Source organism: Netta rufina (genome assembly GCF_964035555.1).
Source record: "Netta rufina genome assembly, chromosome: Z".
Classification (NCBI taxonomy): domain Eukaryota; kingdom Metazoa; phylum Chordata; class Aves; order Anseriformes; family Anatidae; genus Netta; species Netta rufina.
The window spans coordinates 220,542-237,502 of NC_140126.1; the positions used below are offsets into that span (position 1 = coordinate 220,542).

A 16,961-nucleotide genomic window follows, 5' to 3' on the forward strand; every position below is an offset into this window, starting at 1 on the left:
TCCTTATCCCCATCTGTTACTGGGGCAAAACAAGCTCCTAGCCCTGACATCTCATTCATGGATAAAGCTTGCATTGTAACTTACTTGAAAAAGCTGAAGGCTGGGGACGGCAGCAAAACTGCCCTTGATTTCCCTGGGAGCAGAATCGAGCCTCTCCTGACACAGGGGAGATTTTAGAGGATCTGTGATGGTCATGGCCAAGGTCTTGTTGCTTTGTCCTTTTAAAAGAGAACGGTTCCCGGTGGAGGAACAATCAGAATATTTGTCTCTTTAAATGAATGGCTCTCAGAGCCTGCACCGAGAGGCAGTCTCCCTCTCTGCGGCTGTGAGGCTACTCAGAGCCTCCAATAAATCAGCATGCAGGAGCTGAGAGCTCTGTCCTTGAAGAGATGCACAGTGACCTTGCTTACGCTTACTCTGGAGGAATAACCAGGGGAAACATAGGAGCCCAGAGAGCGAGCGGTGTCCAACCAAAGGCATCGCATTCTGCATGCAAATGCTCCGGTACCGAAGGCAGGGTACGGACAGCACGCTGCTTCTCAAAATGCAGCTTTCCTGCTAGCCTGACCAGATTGCTGCTGTTGTTTTTTTTTTTTGCAGGAGATTGAATGAAATCCTCACGATCATTACATGCTTGTTCAATAATAGCACACCCCAGTCACGTCTCCTCGCAAGCACATTTCGTTGGAATCGCTGAGCAGAAGCAAAGAGGAGCTGACGACTATGTGTTTCCAACGCGGGCTGCCGGCGCCCTGTGTTTGCCATTGGCTGCAGTTTTCTGGTTTATTTGCAGCTTCCCCCATCTGGAATATGAAAATGGGATTGAAGTAGATAATTGCTAGCAGCGGGTTTTCGAGAGAGGCTTAGAGGGAGCAGAATGCCTCTCGCACAGCACAGCCTGCCTGCGCTGGAAGAGCTCTGAGAGATGATTTTAGATGTTCCCCACGTCTGAATCTCCTGGAAACTTTACCGTGGAAGCGAGCCATTGCGCACAATCCTGGAGCTCACATCCAAAAGGGGCAAGGAAGGGGCAGCAGGGCCGAACAATGGGATACCTTGTCCTTGGATTGCTCAGAGAAAAGCCAGCAAACGTTCCCCTCGGCTTCCCAGCAAAAAGGGCGTGAAGGGGACAATGAACTGAATTTTTCCCAGCAGAGCTTCAGTGGCCTCTCAGAAGGATGGGATACACTGACCCTTCGTCAAGCAGAGATTTGCTGGGAAACAGAACTTTGTTCTTCATTTTCATCTGCGCCTTTGCCGTGGTCACCTTGCTGCAGCAGATCCTCTACGGGAGAAACTATCTCAAAAGGTAAGGGGGGTGGGAAGGAATGGGAAAAGTTCTCTGGTGGGACTGGAGGGAGGCAGAGATCGAGCCTCAGCATTACACCGGTTCAAACCACTTCCTCGTGTTGCACTGACAATATTAATAGGTTGTCAGTCTGGGAGAGTGCGTCTCTGTAATGTTTGTAATGTCTAATAGATTATTAATAACGGGTAATGGTGGGCAGGTAGGCACATAATGACTTGTGTGTTTCTTAGATTGTGGTTTAATCCACAGCTATTATTAAAATCCAGGTCTTACTTTACTTAAGCTAGACAGACTTGTATCACCTGAGTATCTGCCCCAATCAGACCCTGCCATATAGGCTTTTCACCGTACGTAAATTCAAGCTGAAATGCCTTGAGAGGTTGAATTCAGGCAGCGTGGTCATTGGCTAAACTTTAGTGTCATTACAAACAAACATGATGCAGTTCCCAAAATCAATAGTAGCAATCCTAGTGTTCCAAATATCAGAGAGAGCACTTTATTTTTGCACTGCTGTATTCTCACAAATTTACTGCTGAGACTGCTTTGTTGTAGAGCACATCAGCCTTTGATCTGCAAGTGGTCCTGCTCTTATTACAGCAAGCACCAGTGGGGATCTACGAGTATTTAACCTTGACCCACACAGAGTTTATTTTACTGAAATCTAGTTTGAAGAGTTGCGGCTGGTATGATTTTATTTAAAGCCTGTTTCTCTTACAAGCTTGGAGGTAAGTGGGTTTCAGCAGTGTAGGCAGCTGCTGTGGAATTTTTTAGTGGAATTTAGCTGAAATTTGCCAAGAGATCAATGGTTTGGTTCTTGCCAGGTTTGCAACTCATGTAGTTGTTTGCCTTGTGCCAAGAGCAAGCAAAATACTGACAAATCAGCAAATGTTTCTCGCTGAGGGGTGGGATAGCAAGCATGACATTAATATGTATAGACAGGAGTGTTGTAGATTAGCCAGGAGCAATTTGTGTGCCCTGTGAAGCCTTGGCTGAGGACTGTGGTTTTGGGCACCTCACTGCCAGAAAAATGCAGCTCAGTTAGAAGGAACCAAAGGAAAGCAGCAGGTGTAGGAAGCATGGCAAATAACTGGGCTTGTTTGCCTTGGGGAAAATTGAGGGGAGACATGGTAACTGTCTTGAAATACCCAGTTTCTGCGAAGATGAAGGTAATGAACACATCTCTCTGATGACTCCTGAGATGATAAGAAGTGATGGGCTTAAGTTGCAGCAGGAAAGATTGGTGTTTAACCATGAGGGAAAGCTTTTAAAGATTTAAAGGATAAGGCTAGCTAAAAAAGCATGAAATCTCCATCTTTGGGGTCTTCTGGGACCCATTGGGTAGACTAGGGTAGTACTGAGCTGCCTTGCCGAGAGGATGACTTGATGGCCAACCGAGGTCTCATCTCACCTTCCTTTCTTAGTTTTTCCCGTTTGTCCTAGAGGCCTTGCAGCCAGTACTTTCTTTTCTGTGTTTAAATGAATGCAACAGGATAAGAGCACTGAAAAATAAATCCCAAGTATTGATTGAAATGAAAAACAGCCGAGTAAAATTAAAATGGTGAGAAGATACAACTAAAACCCTTCCACTGAGTGATCTCTGTGGTCAGTCTCCGGCCTGCATTACACCTTGGGAGTCTCTCCTCTTGTCAGAGGCTGGCAGAGAACAGAAAAAAGCATGATGTACAATTCCAAGATGTGCTAGGAAAAAGTTTGGTTTCCAGCACTGCCATCCATGGGGCTCAAGGAGGGAGGTGTGCCTACAATTTGTCTCTTTGACTGAAAAACACTGTTTATTTAATTTTTTTCATTTCGGTTTGTAACGATTTGTCATTTTTCCTTCTTTTTTTATTGCATGGAAGTCTCAAAGAGGGTTTCCCTCTCACTCAGTGCAGGGAGAAAGCACTGACCTTCCTTTCTGCGTGGAAGTGGTAGTTCCCATCTGTCACAGAAATAAGAATGCAGGATGTGGCGGTGTCAGCCTGCCAGTTATTAACAAAATAAAAGTCATTTACCTACATCGTCACCTTAATATCATCATGAGGGCACTTCTTCACTCTTTCCTTCCCTGAAGAGCACTGCAGTGCCTGATCCCAGGTTGGTTTTCTGCTGGCTGTAACCTTTGCGGGGTCTCTCCTTCCACAAACCTCCTGCGTTCAGTGCCCTGCTAGAAGCTGATGCCGGCTGCAAGGCTCCTTGGACGCGTTTTAGCATGCACCCCCAGGGACCACGGTGGAGCGGGTGGTTTTGGAGACCCTCCTTGCAGAGGGGAAGAGTGATATTTATATTTTCGGTGCCGCTTGCCAAGCAGGAGCTTGGGGACGCTGCCTAAACCTAAAGCCATTCACTCGCTAGGGTTCAACGGCAATAACAGGCCTCCGGGCCTCTTCCCAAGGCAGCGGGAAGAAATTCAGTAGTATATTTAGAGAAACCTGAAAATTGCCCTGAAATAATATTCCAGTAAATGTATGGTGCTTTTAAGCCTAAATAGAGCACAGGGCTGGCTCGTTTCTCTGCAAGAAGATTGGGGAAATGGCTCGAGGCCAGCGAGGCCTGAAGCAAGCAGCTGAAACCAGCAGTTTGGGCATGGCGCAGGGGAATGCAGAGATGGGACGGGTCCCTGGAAGTGGTGTGGGCATTTTCGTGGAAGAGAGATGGAAAGAAGCAGGGAATCAGCTGGTTTTATTGCCAAAAACCCCCCAAAGTTCCCTGTGGGGGTGCCGTGGAGGCTGGTGGTCCTGCATCCACCTGTGGCCTGGCTGTAGGGACGGCAGGCCTGCAGGCAGGAGGGGAAGCTCCAGGAAAGAAACTCTGGTCAGAGGAATTCGAGAAGGGGTCCACCCTCCGGTCAGGTCCTCTCCTTCCCTTTAATGAGCTATTAATGAGCTCCTGGTGTCACCGGGCAAAGGGGAGAACACAGATCAGATTTCTAGGTACTCACACATTTTTCACCCATCGTATAATGTTCTCCGCTCCTTTGCCTGCTGTTTTATAATGTGCTACTGGAAAGCTGAATCCTGCCCCTTTTTCTCCCCTTTTTCCTTTTGGTTTTTCTTCTTCTTTCCCATCCTTTAGCAGGATGAATGTCAGTGCCCTCAGCAAGGCCAGTCTCTCATCCCCACAACAGCTAACATCTCAACGAGAGACTTAAACTCCAGGCTGGATTATGACTTCGGGAGCTCTGGTCTCTGTAGGTCCTGATCCCGAGTAAAAAGGACGATGAAATGAGATATAATTAAGGGACTTTAATACGCATCTCTGGGGTAATTATTTTTTATTTTAGGATTAATATGATGATTAAAAATCCGCTGCATTGATCTGTTAAAGTAGGTTAAATGCCGTGGACTTCTGCTTAAATCCAGAGCTGCTCCTTCCGTTTGTATTGACTCATCTTTCCAGTGTGCAGCTTTCAGATGAATTTGCCTTTGAATCAGATGCTCAGCTGAGGGGTGGCCTTTTTTTTTTTTTTTTTTTTGGTGAGCTCTTGTTTGGCCAGCTGGGAATAATCCTGGATTACATCAGGAAACTGCCACTGCTGTAAAAACTGTTGAAATGGTCCCTGTCCTCATCTTCCAACCTGTTGTGTGGAAGAAATCAATAGGACTGTCCTTGCTTGCTTTGGCAAGGGAAAAATACCAGACTAATGCTTTGTTATATGCCTATTTTCAGCTGGCAGAGTTCAAATATTGTTTTTCTAACAGCCTGACTTCTTCCCAAAGTGAGAGTCTGCTGAAGAGGTGAATTTAAAAACACTTTTGAGCCAAGAAGAACACATTTTCAAAGCTATTGAAGACTTAAACAAAGATTACCCTCAGGTCTGTCAGAGGGGGCACGTACAAAACCTCAAAGACCGACTCAGCAAGAAAGAGCAAAACCTCCTGTGCAGGCAGACAGCATTATTTGAGACCGTCCTGAGACCGTGTATCCCAGGTTAATGCTCTTCTTGTTGCAGGGTATTCCTGAGAGTGTCTCAAGGTCTTATGGAGAGTGGGGGGCTGGCATCCCCATCTTGCCTAACTAACCTTGCAAGGACAGGGAGCTGAACCAGCTCCCTGGGAGGCTGGAGGTGGCAATGGGATGAAGCAGGGAGCTGATAGATTAACTCGGCTGCCTCCACAGCCATTACTGCTGGATGTCCCATTCCCTTACGTGTTGTTGCTGGTGGTTGCTTTACATAATGCTCCTATCTCCCCACATCAGTTAAAATTAGAGAGCTCGCAAGTACCTGGGATGTGAATTAAGCAAAAATCTGCAGACACTTACAGCTCTGTTGAAGGCTGCAGCAGAGGCTTTTGTTGTGAAAAGTGTCCCAAAGCCAAAATCCTACCTTCAGCTACCTTCAGGTAGCTTTAAGGGTTTTTATATTATTTTTTTTCAGAGTCATAATTTTCATTTGCTTTGAAAGGAAAGCATCAGGTGGCTAAGGTTTTAGTACCAGAGCGTGGAGGTTATTTCTTCTCCCAGACTGCCTGGCAGAGCTCCTTAATGCAGAAAACAAGCAGGGGTTGAATCCCTGCTCCCTGTAGATTTGCTTTATTTCCAGCACCTCCACTGCGTTGTGGTTTAACCCTGTCGGCAGCTAAACACCACACAGCCGTTCGCTCACCCTTTCCCCTCCCTCTCTGGGATGGGGGAGAGAAATGGGAAAGTGAAGCCTGTGAATTGAGATAAAGACAGTTTATTAAGACAGAAAAAATAATAACAACAATAATAATAATAACAAAAAAAATAATAACAATAATGATGATAGTAGTAGTACTACCACTAATGTGTACAAACAAGTGATGCACAATGCAATTGCTCACCACCTGCTGACCGACGCCCAGCCTAACCCCGAGCAGCCACCCCCCCACCCCGGCTAGCCACCCCTATATATTGTTCAGCATGACCCCAGATGGTATGGAATACCCCTTTGGGCAGTTGGGGTCAGCTGTCCTGGGTCTGTCCCCTCCCAGCTCCTGCTGCACCCCCAGCCTGCCCGCTGGCAGGACAGAGTGAGAAGCTGAAATGTCCTTGTCTTGGTGTAAGCACTGCTCTGCAACAATTAAAACATCGGGGTGTTATCAGCACTCTTCTCATCCTAAGCCAAAACATAGCATTCTGCCAGCTACTAGGAGGAAAATTAACTCTGTCCTAACTGAAACCAGGACACACTGTTAACATGAGAAAAGTCAGAAGAGCTCGTCCCTGACTTGCCAGTCCTTGTCTGTTTCCTGGATGACAGTAATTTAAGGTAATGCAAGTCAGTTATTCCTGTATTTTGCATGTGCAAATTGCATTAACCTGAGTGTGTCATTCTGCACTGTGTCACACTCATCCTTGCTGAGCTCCAGCCGTGGGTGCTGTGAGTCGCTGCAGGCTGCCCTGCAGACATTTAGTCCCTGGTCCAGTTCCCCACGAGCCCACCCCGCCCAGCAGTGGTTGGTTTGCATAGGGTTGGGATCACACTGGGCTGTAGGAGCTCTGCAGAAGCTTCATGCCCTGCAGGGGTGGATCGTAGGTGTCCTGTGTACCAGCCAAGGGGTTACTATCACCCTCACTGGTGAACAGAGGAGATTAAATCCGAATTCTGATCCACATGATACCCAGCAGCAGTTTGTGTCTGTCAGGGATCTAGGCTTATTTTTGTCTTTTTTTTTTTTTTTTTTTTTTTTTTGATATTTGGCTTAATATCAAGACTGACTCTGCTTTCTGTACTTCACACACATCTGTTGCCTCTGTATGACAAAGTGATGGTCAGGTTTTCCCAGTGCCCAGCATTCGACACCTGTGAACTAAACTCTGCATCTAAACGGGGTTGGAAACCCATGCCGTATCTTTCAAAAGCATCTCTGTTATAACCTGTCATCATCTTGCTTTATCTCATTTTGAAAAGATTAAGTTCCTTCTACATGTGTGGGCAGGTTCAGAGCTCAGAATTCCCTGTGTTTGTAGAACAAAATTTCTACCAAACCCAAAACTTCTGCTTGGAATCGTGCTACACCTTGTTCCTGCACAGCTCTGGCTGTGAGCGATCACGTCAGGGCCACTGCTCACCTCGGTGGCCACTGTTGAAGATCTCCTGGTAATTAGGTCTTTAATTTTTGAGCTGATAGGAGTTTCCTGATTGTTCTTTCTCTTGCTGAACGCTGTTCAGACCAAATTGCTGTGCAGAGCTCTGTATTTTCATACTTCCACCGTGCCTCATTCTTACCCTTGATTGCTTTTTCATTTCATTTCTTGTTTCTTAATTCAAGTGTACTCATTGCTCAGCAGCCCATGCCTCCCTCAGGCAAATTACAGACTTAGCCTCCCATTTCTTTGAGGTGTCCTTGCCCTCCATTGCTTGCATCCATTTTGCATTTTCATCAGCCTTGCAGATAGCCACTGTCCTTCTGCGCCCCTTTATCTAGTTAGTTTTGTGCTTTAGCTCTTGTGATGGAAACCTTAAAAGCAATATCCATCGCTGTAGCTTCACGGCACATCCCATAAGAACAAATACAGCCAAGCTTTTCACAATCCCAGATGAAAATCTCGACCACTCAACAGCGTGGAAGGCTTGCACAGAATCTTGCCTGCTCATGTGGCTGACACAACAAGCACAGTGCCTTTATCAAGCATCTTCCTTGTCATCTTCCACCCAAGCCCTTAGCACAACCAGGGCTCAGTGGTTATGTTTACACTGAAGAATACGGCACAGTGTAGGGACACTTGACCTCGTAGTAAATATATCAGCTTTGGAAACATGAGTTGCAAAGCAATTAGCTTAGTCAGGTCTTTAGTGCCCCGGTGAGATTGCTTTTGGTACCCATGCTGTGTCAGGTATCTTAGCACTGAGCTGCAATTTCAAGTGTCAGAATTTGCTTAAAATATTTGGTATTTCCCGTGAGACTCTGTGTCTGGGACTTGATCGGTCCTTTTTCTTGGTAAGTTCACAACCTGCTTCACTGTCAACTGTTGTCAGTTTTATGCTTCCCCTAATTATTACAAATACTAATCTTTTAATTATGAATATTTATTACAAAATGCTGATTTTATATTGCTCCTTGGATGTTTATCTTCCAGCCACAGATCAGAAAAGGAATGTTTGCATTGTTTTATCTTCCTCAGGAAGTAATTTTAGATCAGGTTTTTCAGAAGTTGCATGTGAATATCTGATACAAAATTTATCCCAAATGTGAGATGTGCTGTATGAAACAAAACCTTTTTTTCCCTCTATAATAGTGGTTATAATCCAGAAGCTTCCCACCTATGTTTCCAATTTTGCTCTTTGTGCTAGTCAAAATACACTCCTCCACCACTTTATTACTAGCGTTTTCCTCCAACGTGTAGAGCCAGGCTCATCCCCAGGATAGTGCAGTATGGGCCAATGTGTGATGTAACCACACGTGCCCATTTCCAGCATCCTCCATCCATGTTTTCCTCTCCATGGGACCCATATTATATCGTATTGCTCTTTATTAATGCAGTGAGTAGAAATATGAACATTTTGCTCATTTTACTGGAGAAATAAGTATTTTTCGCAGCTTGACAAGTCAGATTCAAATCTACTTCCACTGAATGCAAATGTGAGTTTTAATAAACTGTTCAGATAAGTGTTTGCCTTTCACTTGTCATCTAATTTCATTGTCTTCAGTGACCAAGTCTTGTTCTTTTTTCAGCAAAGGAGAGGTTTTGGACTCAGAGGCTAGCATACCTTGACTCTGCTGGTTTTGGTTTGATCTCAGGGTCTCAATGCTTCCTAGTGGATGCCTTATTTACCCCTTGATATCTAGGGATTTTTGAGGACCTCTGATGTCTTTTCAAGTGCTGGGTAAATAAACTTGCTGTTTCTGGCCTGTGCAGAATACGGATTAAGATCATTGATTTTCCTCCCAGGCTCCACTTACTATCTCCATTGTCTTCTGTCTTTTTCTTCATGACTGCAGAAGTCTGTCACACTACTGAATCCTGATATTCCTCCCTTTTTCCAACCTTTTTTACTCTCTGATCCATTTTAGTCACTGTTTTTAATCACTCTAATGTACAGGTCATTCATGCATAGCACTGGTTTTGTTTTATTTTCCATCCACCCTGTGGACACAGTGAGTCATATTTTCCTTATTTTGCAGGAAAGAAGGAACTAGATCTTCAGCATGATTAATCATCTGACTTTCCTATCTCTGTGACATCCGTGTTAATAGTCTAGGGGGATCACTTTCCAGTTGCAAGGAGAGTAGCAAGATCATTTAACCCTGAAGACTTCAGTTCCTCTTCTCAAGGGCACAAGGATTATGAAGTGGGGAAACTGAAGTAGAGTGAAAGTAAGTGATTTCCACTGACTTTGGGAAGCCAGTACATGGCCTGGACTGTCTGCCAGGGCAGGGCCTGCATATGGCTTCTGTGTTTGGGTGGCATGGAACAGTGCAGGGCAGCACCATGACCAAACGTGAGGACATATGATTGGAAAATTATTAATGGAATTAAATTTAATGGAATCAAAATTATTTAATGGAATTAAATTAAAACTATTGTATGGAATTAACATATATATTATTAACTTATAACTGAAAGAGCCAAGGCAAAAAGCTGGGCTTCCTGTCACGTCCCAATACTGTCTTTGCTAAGGAAAGTGCACGCAGGGAAGGAATGTGAGAAGTACTAGAAATAAAGAACAGGGAAAGTAAAGACAAGTAAGAGAGGGAGTTCCAAAAGAAAATGCAGTAATGTGCCTTGCTTGTGAGGACATTCGTGCCTTTCTTTCACTCCTTCGGAGAAGGCACCCTCTGCTTCCCCTTGCCTGCCCATCTGTGGTAGACCAGCAAGCTGAGTCAGATCTTGGCATTGCTTCACCGGTATAAAATGACATTGGTTTCTGTCCATTTTTGCTTGCCTCTGGGTTTAGTCTGCCTCTGGTAGATGCAGGATGAGGGTAGTGGTAGCTGTCACCTTGGAAAATGAGTGGAAACTGCCAGCTGGCTGGGATAAAATGAGAGGAGCTGGTGGTTTGGTGATTGAGTTGGCTTCAGAGTGCAAGGTGCTGCTCTGTGCCCTCTCCTTGCACTGCTTATGTGATGCCCTAGACAGGCTCTAACAGGCCCAGCAATGCATAAAGTCTTTTGCTGTGGAATAGCTCCCTTTAAAAAGCCTTCTTGTCTGAGCTGAATTTTCACCTTGCCTTCATGCTTCAGAAAGGCAGCAAGACCCCCCTGAGGTAGGATCTCGAGGAGAAAGCAGCGCAGACACACAGCTCCTAGCTGCAATCCATTCACTCTTGTTCGTTCTTGCCTACTAGCTCAAAAACCTCATAATTGTTCAAAACCCGCATAATTGATGTGCTCTGCTATTAAAACCTCTGCTTGTGCAGGGGTTGTTTCTTGTTTGGATTATGGCAATGAGCTTTTTGCTTTGCTTCCTGCTGCTTCGACAGCCGGTCTTGACAAGCCCTTCAGAATTACTGCTGCTTCGTTAATTTTCTTGCTCTTTTTTGCCCCCTCCCCCTATTCTTGCCTTATGGCAGTGTTTATCTGACCACATACTGCTTCTGCATTTACAGCTACCAATTAGGATCAAAATATTGCTTTGACATTTACCTGAAATTCAAGGTCTTTCTTGCTAAGACATCCAACTCACGGTGTTGTTGAACACAAGGTGCCAGGTTGCTTGTTCTCCTGTATGTTAGGGGTAAGTGCCATGATTAATGCTGTTCATGAGCTCATGAGGTCTGTAGACTGGCACTCGGTTTGCCCACAGCAAAACTTCCTTCATGAGAAATTTGCTTACAGTGAATGCACAGAACACTGATAGCGTTTTTAGTTATTACGTCTTTTATAAAGTCTTCCCTTGTCATCACCAGCATCAGATGTTGGGGAAACGTGCTAATTTTAGAAGGGTTAGAAATAGAAAATGGAAATAACAGTAGGGCAAACTGAGCAAATGGCAAAGTTCCACCATTGGTAATTGTTGGTAATGATCCAAGGCTTTGATGTTGCTTTATTTATTTATTTATTTTACCTCTGTGACATGAACTGTCCAACCTACATAGAAGACCTCCACATCTACATCATTTCCTTGGCTTTCCTTCCCTTCTTTTAATCTCTTAACATTCTTTTTTGTCGTGCTTCTTTTTATCTGCCTTTTCTGTTCCCATCCTGTATATGCATCCCTATTGCAATTCTTATTCACAGAAGCTTAATTTACCTCGTTATCTACCTGTTAAAGTGTAGTTAGTGCTGAGAGTGAATGTGCTGGTATTTAACTACCACAATATGCCAAAGAAACCTGCTGATGGAGCAGTTCATGACTCTGACTTATTTTCTCAGTGTGTTTGCAGATTTGAACAGATAGTATTTATGAACATTTAAAATTCACAATTGTAAGGATTAGACAATTTTAGGTTCTTAAAACTAAAATCTCCTGACTCGGGGCTGATTGACTGAAATCAATGGTGAAACTTAGAGTAATCTTGTTAGGAACAGAATTAATTCAGGTCAGTGTTTGCAAATGTCTCATCTTTGATTTTTTTTTTTTTTTACTCCGACTTAATACTACAAACCATTATTTGTGGGAGTTTTTCTTACTAGGAGGAATGGGTCTATTGAATATTCAGTCCAGAAAATACTGTACATTACCTTTGTGTCAGTCTTGTGGACTTGCAGTGAGACACAGTCCTATGAGCTGTGGTATGTTTTGTGTATATTTAAGTCTGCATGGTGCTGAACTCTGTAGCACCTGCTCACTGGAAGAAGAGCACTGGATAGTCCCTTTTTTCCTGTCTCTCTCAAGATCAGACACTTGGCTTGCTCCTAACCCTAAGCTCAGCTCACCACCTTGTGTTTTCTCCTGACCATGTAGAGGAAGAAGCGTCATACCCGGCCCCCTGCTTGCTCTCATCAGGTATTTTTGTACCTCAGGTCCCCCGGTCTACCATTTCAAAGCTGAGTATTTTAAGCTGTTCCTCATGAGACATACCTACCATTCCTCACCATTAGTCTTCCTGATCTCCTCTTGGATCTTACCCAGCATTTGTGTGTCCTCCTGCAAACTTGGTGCCTCAGTGACAGTACGCAGTGTTCCCAAAAAGGCCCGATGAGATGGGAGCATTAGAAGGTGGTTTTATCATTTCCTTTGCTTTAGGGTCAGATCCCCAGGCTACCTTTAAGCATTTACTTCGCTTTCCTTCCAGCTGTTAACGTGCAGAGCGAAGATATCCAAAGGGAAAAGGCTTTACCAATTGTTTTAATTCTTCATTTCATCTCCCTGAATTTTGGCTACACTTTAGGAGGGTTAACCTCTGAGTGTAACTTTGATACTGGCTACTTATCAAGACTGATGCTATTTCAATTTGCAAGCTAGTATCCAAGTTCAAAATAGCCAATTTAAATCCAATTAAAAGTTTCAATTCCAACTTGTTTTTCCCACACTTCTACTCTCTCCCCTTGCATCATTCACTGCTGCCCTTAGCAGTTAAAACGTATTTTTAAGGCCATACAGTTAGATGTCTTTTACAAGGACATTTACACTATTCTACCGGAGTCATAAAGTGCAGCAAAAAAAGTGTTAGACTATGATGCATGGGAGAGAATCACGGGTGTTTATTTCAACAAGCCTGAAAGAGAAGGTGTCTTAGTCAAAGTGAGAATTTTCTCATATTTTCTTCACACCCATCTTCTACTTAGAAGTCATCACCTCGGGCAACCTCAGCTGATTAAAAGCTGTCAGAGCAGTGTCGAAGGTACGCGACTCCCTGGTAAGCCACAGCACTGCTCCAGCTTACAGGCATTACAGTATAAACCACACACCCTTTGATGTCATTTTCCAAGCTGAGGGGGCAGATCAGGATGCCAGCTCTTTCTTCAGTTCACAGTATTTAAACCACTCAGAATTCCCTCTCACAAAAAAAATGCCTTTACCAGAAAGTGGGTTTTCAATGTAAAAAAAAACAAAACAAAACCAAAAAGATTAAAAGGCACAAAGCATACAAGAATAACCATCATAGATCATTTCAAAATTTGTTATTTATAGGTAAAAAAAAAAAAAGCATTTGTGGTGACATGCATTGCACAGTTTGGGTGGTGAGATGCTTTTGTCATGTGTGCCCACACTACAAGCAACCCTGAGCTCCCTGTGCTGCTGACGGAGGGAGGCTTTGCAGCAGGGATCAGTTCCCCCTAGGGGAAGGACAGCCTTTGACCAGGCGAATTTTTCCCCAAACTAACTCTATTGAGCCAATCTCTATTGATTTTTAATGACCAAGACAGTTGGCTCAGGTGGAAATGCCTGCACTGAAAATACTTGGATAATCTTGTCTTGAAGGAGTTATGACAACAAGGAGGTTTTGTGCACGTGTTTCCACAGTACAGAATGGAGAAACACCTTCTACAGGCTTTGTGAGCCCTGTAGAGCTGCTCCACTTTTCTGCTGCGGGAAGCAGAAGCCTTTTTTTAATGCCCCATGTCTGTCCTTCTTAACTGCCTGTGCTGATAGCTGCTGCCAGTTGGACTAGGGGATGGAGGTGGTCTGAGAGATGCTCCAGTCCTTGTAATCAGCTTGCTGAACAAGAAACCTAGCGGGGTCCTGGATGCCCTTTCTTTTGGGCAGAGCAGGCGGGCAGATTGCTTCCTGGCTGTTCCCACACAGCCCAGCCAGGAAGTTAACTTTCAGTATTGGCAGCACCAAATGTTCACAACTCAGCTGCCAGGCTTCTGAAATCATGAAATTGGGTTAAAACGGAGAAGCTTAAAAATAACAATCAGCAAGATTCTTTTTCGTTGACTTCTGAGCTATAGGAGGGATTTGGCTTGTATTGTCAAGTGTTTCTTCAGACCCAGCTTTTTCAAATACATGTGAAATTTCTGCCCAGCTATAGGTGGAGTTTCCAGAAGACTGCAGGCAGGCACCATGAGACTTGCAATGGGTTTGTGAAAGTTTCGAAGACAGGGACATGTGTTGGTTGTGATTTGCATTTGCTTAAAAAATATCGTCTTCCCAAGTAGGGAGAAGCAGCAATATGGAGTGATTTAGTGAAGTCATCAAATATGATAAATAATAAATCCTTTGCCAGCATGGCCAACAAATCAGAGGGAAGATCCAGTGCCCACCACATTTAACAACTACGGGAGATGTAAACTGCAAGTTTGGAATGTTTACTTCTTTGGCCCTGGAGTTTTATCACATCAGTCTCCAACTCTTTGACTTGTGACTTGCTTTATGCATCTGCGTGTCCTTGAGCACAGATGGTTACTGGCCTTCCAGTTTGGTTGGGGTGACTGCTGCTGTGTTCAGACAAGGACTTGTAGAGTCTATGGGAAGTGAAAATTAACTGTTTGTACAAGTAAGATAACGAACTGTGGTTCTTGGTATCTTTTTGTTGTTTTTGTTGCTGTTTGTGTCATAGTCACCTTTCTGTGTTAAGAAAAAGGACACGAGAACTCGTGCTGATAGTGAACTAATGAATGTTATCAAATATCAACTGCCTCGTTTTCTTGCTAGAGGGCTGCAGTTTAGCTGGCAGAATGGAGAGGAGTTGGCAAATTGGACCGGCACCTTTAATTTCACGGATGACGGAGCAGTGAAGAGTGGCAGTGACACAGGCACCAGGTACCAACACCAGAGGGAATGACTACAGAGATCTCGTGCTCTCCATATGAACCACAAGTGCGGGCACAGCCTGTATGAACAAACAGGTTTACAGTTTGCTTTGGCTGTTCAGTGCTGCTCCCCATGGCACATAAGATGCTGGGGATGCCCAAGTGCTGTGCTGTTTTCCCCCTTCAAGGTCCCAGGACCATTTTGGAACATGCCTTAAGCATCCATGGGGTATGCTGGAGGGTGATTTGTGTCCTGGCCTCTCCTGTTTTCATTTGTCCACCAAGTCCACGTGTCAGTATATGGCAGCGTGGGAGAGTGGGACTTGGGTGGGCAGTGGGGAATGTCCCAGCATACTAGTGTTGATGCAAGCAGAGCACGCTGGAAAATCTGACCCAAGGCTTTCTTTATAATAGAATATATATTTATTAAAAATGTAATTTAATTTGAAATCCTTCCACAGTGCCTAGTAGGGGAGAAATGTTGTATCAAGACAAGAGCAGAGTATTCCCTTTATTTACTATTCTGAGATGGTTTAAGAAGTGCTGATGTGCCGTTGTGCTTTTGGTGCTTATTAATTTGAAGTAGGGTCCTTTAGACTGACATATATATATGAAGGGTCATGAAAGGCCATGTTGCATAGGCAAGAAACTGTCTGCAGTTGTCCCCAAAGAGCTCTGTGACTATCACATACTGTCTGTATAAATCACTGTCAGGTGTGGGGACATTTGGGATGTCTTCTGGAACCTCAGTTATAAAAAAAGCCCTGCTGGGAAGACTGTTTAGTCCTCAGCTTTTGTACAAGGCGAACTCCGGGACCTTTACTTTGAGGATCAAAGCTTTGTGAGTTCAGTGCACAGAGGAACAAGGTAAAATATTCTTGTGGATGGTTAAAAAAGGACCTTTCAGTGCATAGTACTTACTCCCTATCTCTATTGACATGAGGGAAATCAAAAATCCTGAATCACGTGTAGTATCAAGTTCAATAAACAGCAGGAAAACCTTAGGAACACTTTAAGTTGAAGAAAAACATATAATAAAAAAAAGCTTGTTTTTAATAACTATGTATAAATAAAACTCTCTCTGGATAAATTACGTATTTTGTGGGAAATACCATCACACTATATTTTGTTAACCATATGCCACTACAGCTGTGGAGCTGAGAGCATTTCAAAGGCAAGTGGAAGTACAGAGTCTGACCTGCCAAAAACCACCCAGTCTCACTGAACCACAGCAATGCTGCAATTCTTGTTGGGCTCTTAGCTGGAATGTGATCCCTATCAGTGCTGCTTAACACTCAGCTCCTCTAACTAGTTAAGGGAGCATTATGAAAACAACCAGAGTAGCTGCAGTTTTGAGCTCAGAGCAAGAGAAGGATGGTTCATTCTTTCTAAGTCTGTATTTATGTATGCGTGTATCTATCTGTCTGTCTTATTTCGTTGCATTTTAAGTGTGTGCATCTACAGTCTGTATACTCAAAATCTTCAGTCTAGGCACTTGGCATATGAGAAGACCAAATGTGGCACAAAGACAGATATCTTCTTGAAGACAGAGGAGGTTTAATAAGCACAGATTTCCCCCTCTAGGCACCCTTGGCAGGGACAATTGAACCATCATGGTGTGCAGGATGGGAAACCAAAATGTTTGAGTGAAAAATACATGCTAATAATGAACAACACTGAATAGCAGTTCTCCTCTCAATCTGTTTATCCACTTTAACAAGGAAGAGGTTCAGGATGCAAGTGTTTTTTATTCAAGCAGGATCTAATTGCATGAGTTAGGTATACATTCCAAAGGTTATAATAACAATGTAAACATGTAAATGTCAAAGTCAGTGTCAGGTTAATGACTGTGGAGCTGAAAGATGGGGATTTTGAGTTAGGGATAAATCTAGGTGTGACATGCATTGCACATAAACGTGTTAAAGATGTTACTTACCCATTTGTCTACTGCTTGAAAGCTAAGTATACAGCAAAATAAAAAAGAACTGTATACGTGTAGAGGTGAGACCGTGGTGAGTAACTGCAGAACTATGTCATAATCTGCTTGCTGTTTACCTTTGATCACCTTTTTTACTTTGTTACCACGAGACTTCTCCTGAGAATCTTAA

The 16,961-nt window shown here is 43.8% G+C and overlaps 1 protein-coding gene across 3 annotated transcripts in view; it reads left to right on the forward strand.

Moving 5' to 3' along the window:
- Positions 1 to 1,178: 1,178 nt before the first annotated feature.
- ST8SIA5 (ST8 alpha-N-acetyl-neuraminide alpha-2,8-sialyltransferase 5) overlaps positions 1,179 to 16,961 on the forward strand; it is a gene marked incomplete at both ends in the record, with an annotated part of 37,606 nt that continues 21,823 nt past the window's right edge. For 2 of the 3 annotated variants that reach the window (XM_084305554.1, XM_084305555.1), the window contains one exon: positions 1,179 to 1,309. In XM_084305554.1, coding sequence (XP_084161680.1) covers positions 1,179 to 1,309 — 131 coding nt within the window. Of the gene's footprint in view, positions 1,310 to 14,755; positions 14,864 to 16,961 lie in introns of all 3 variants that reach the window. The other variant, XM_084305553.1, reaches the window with a different exon arrangement.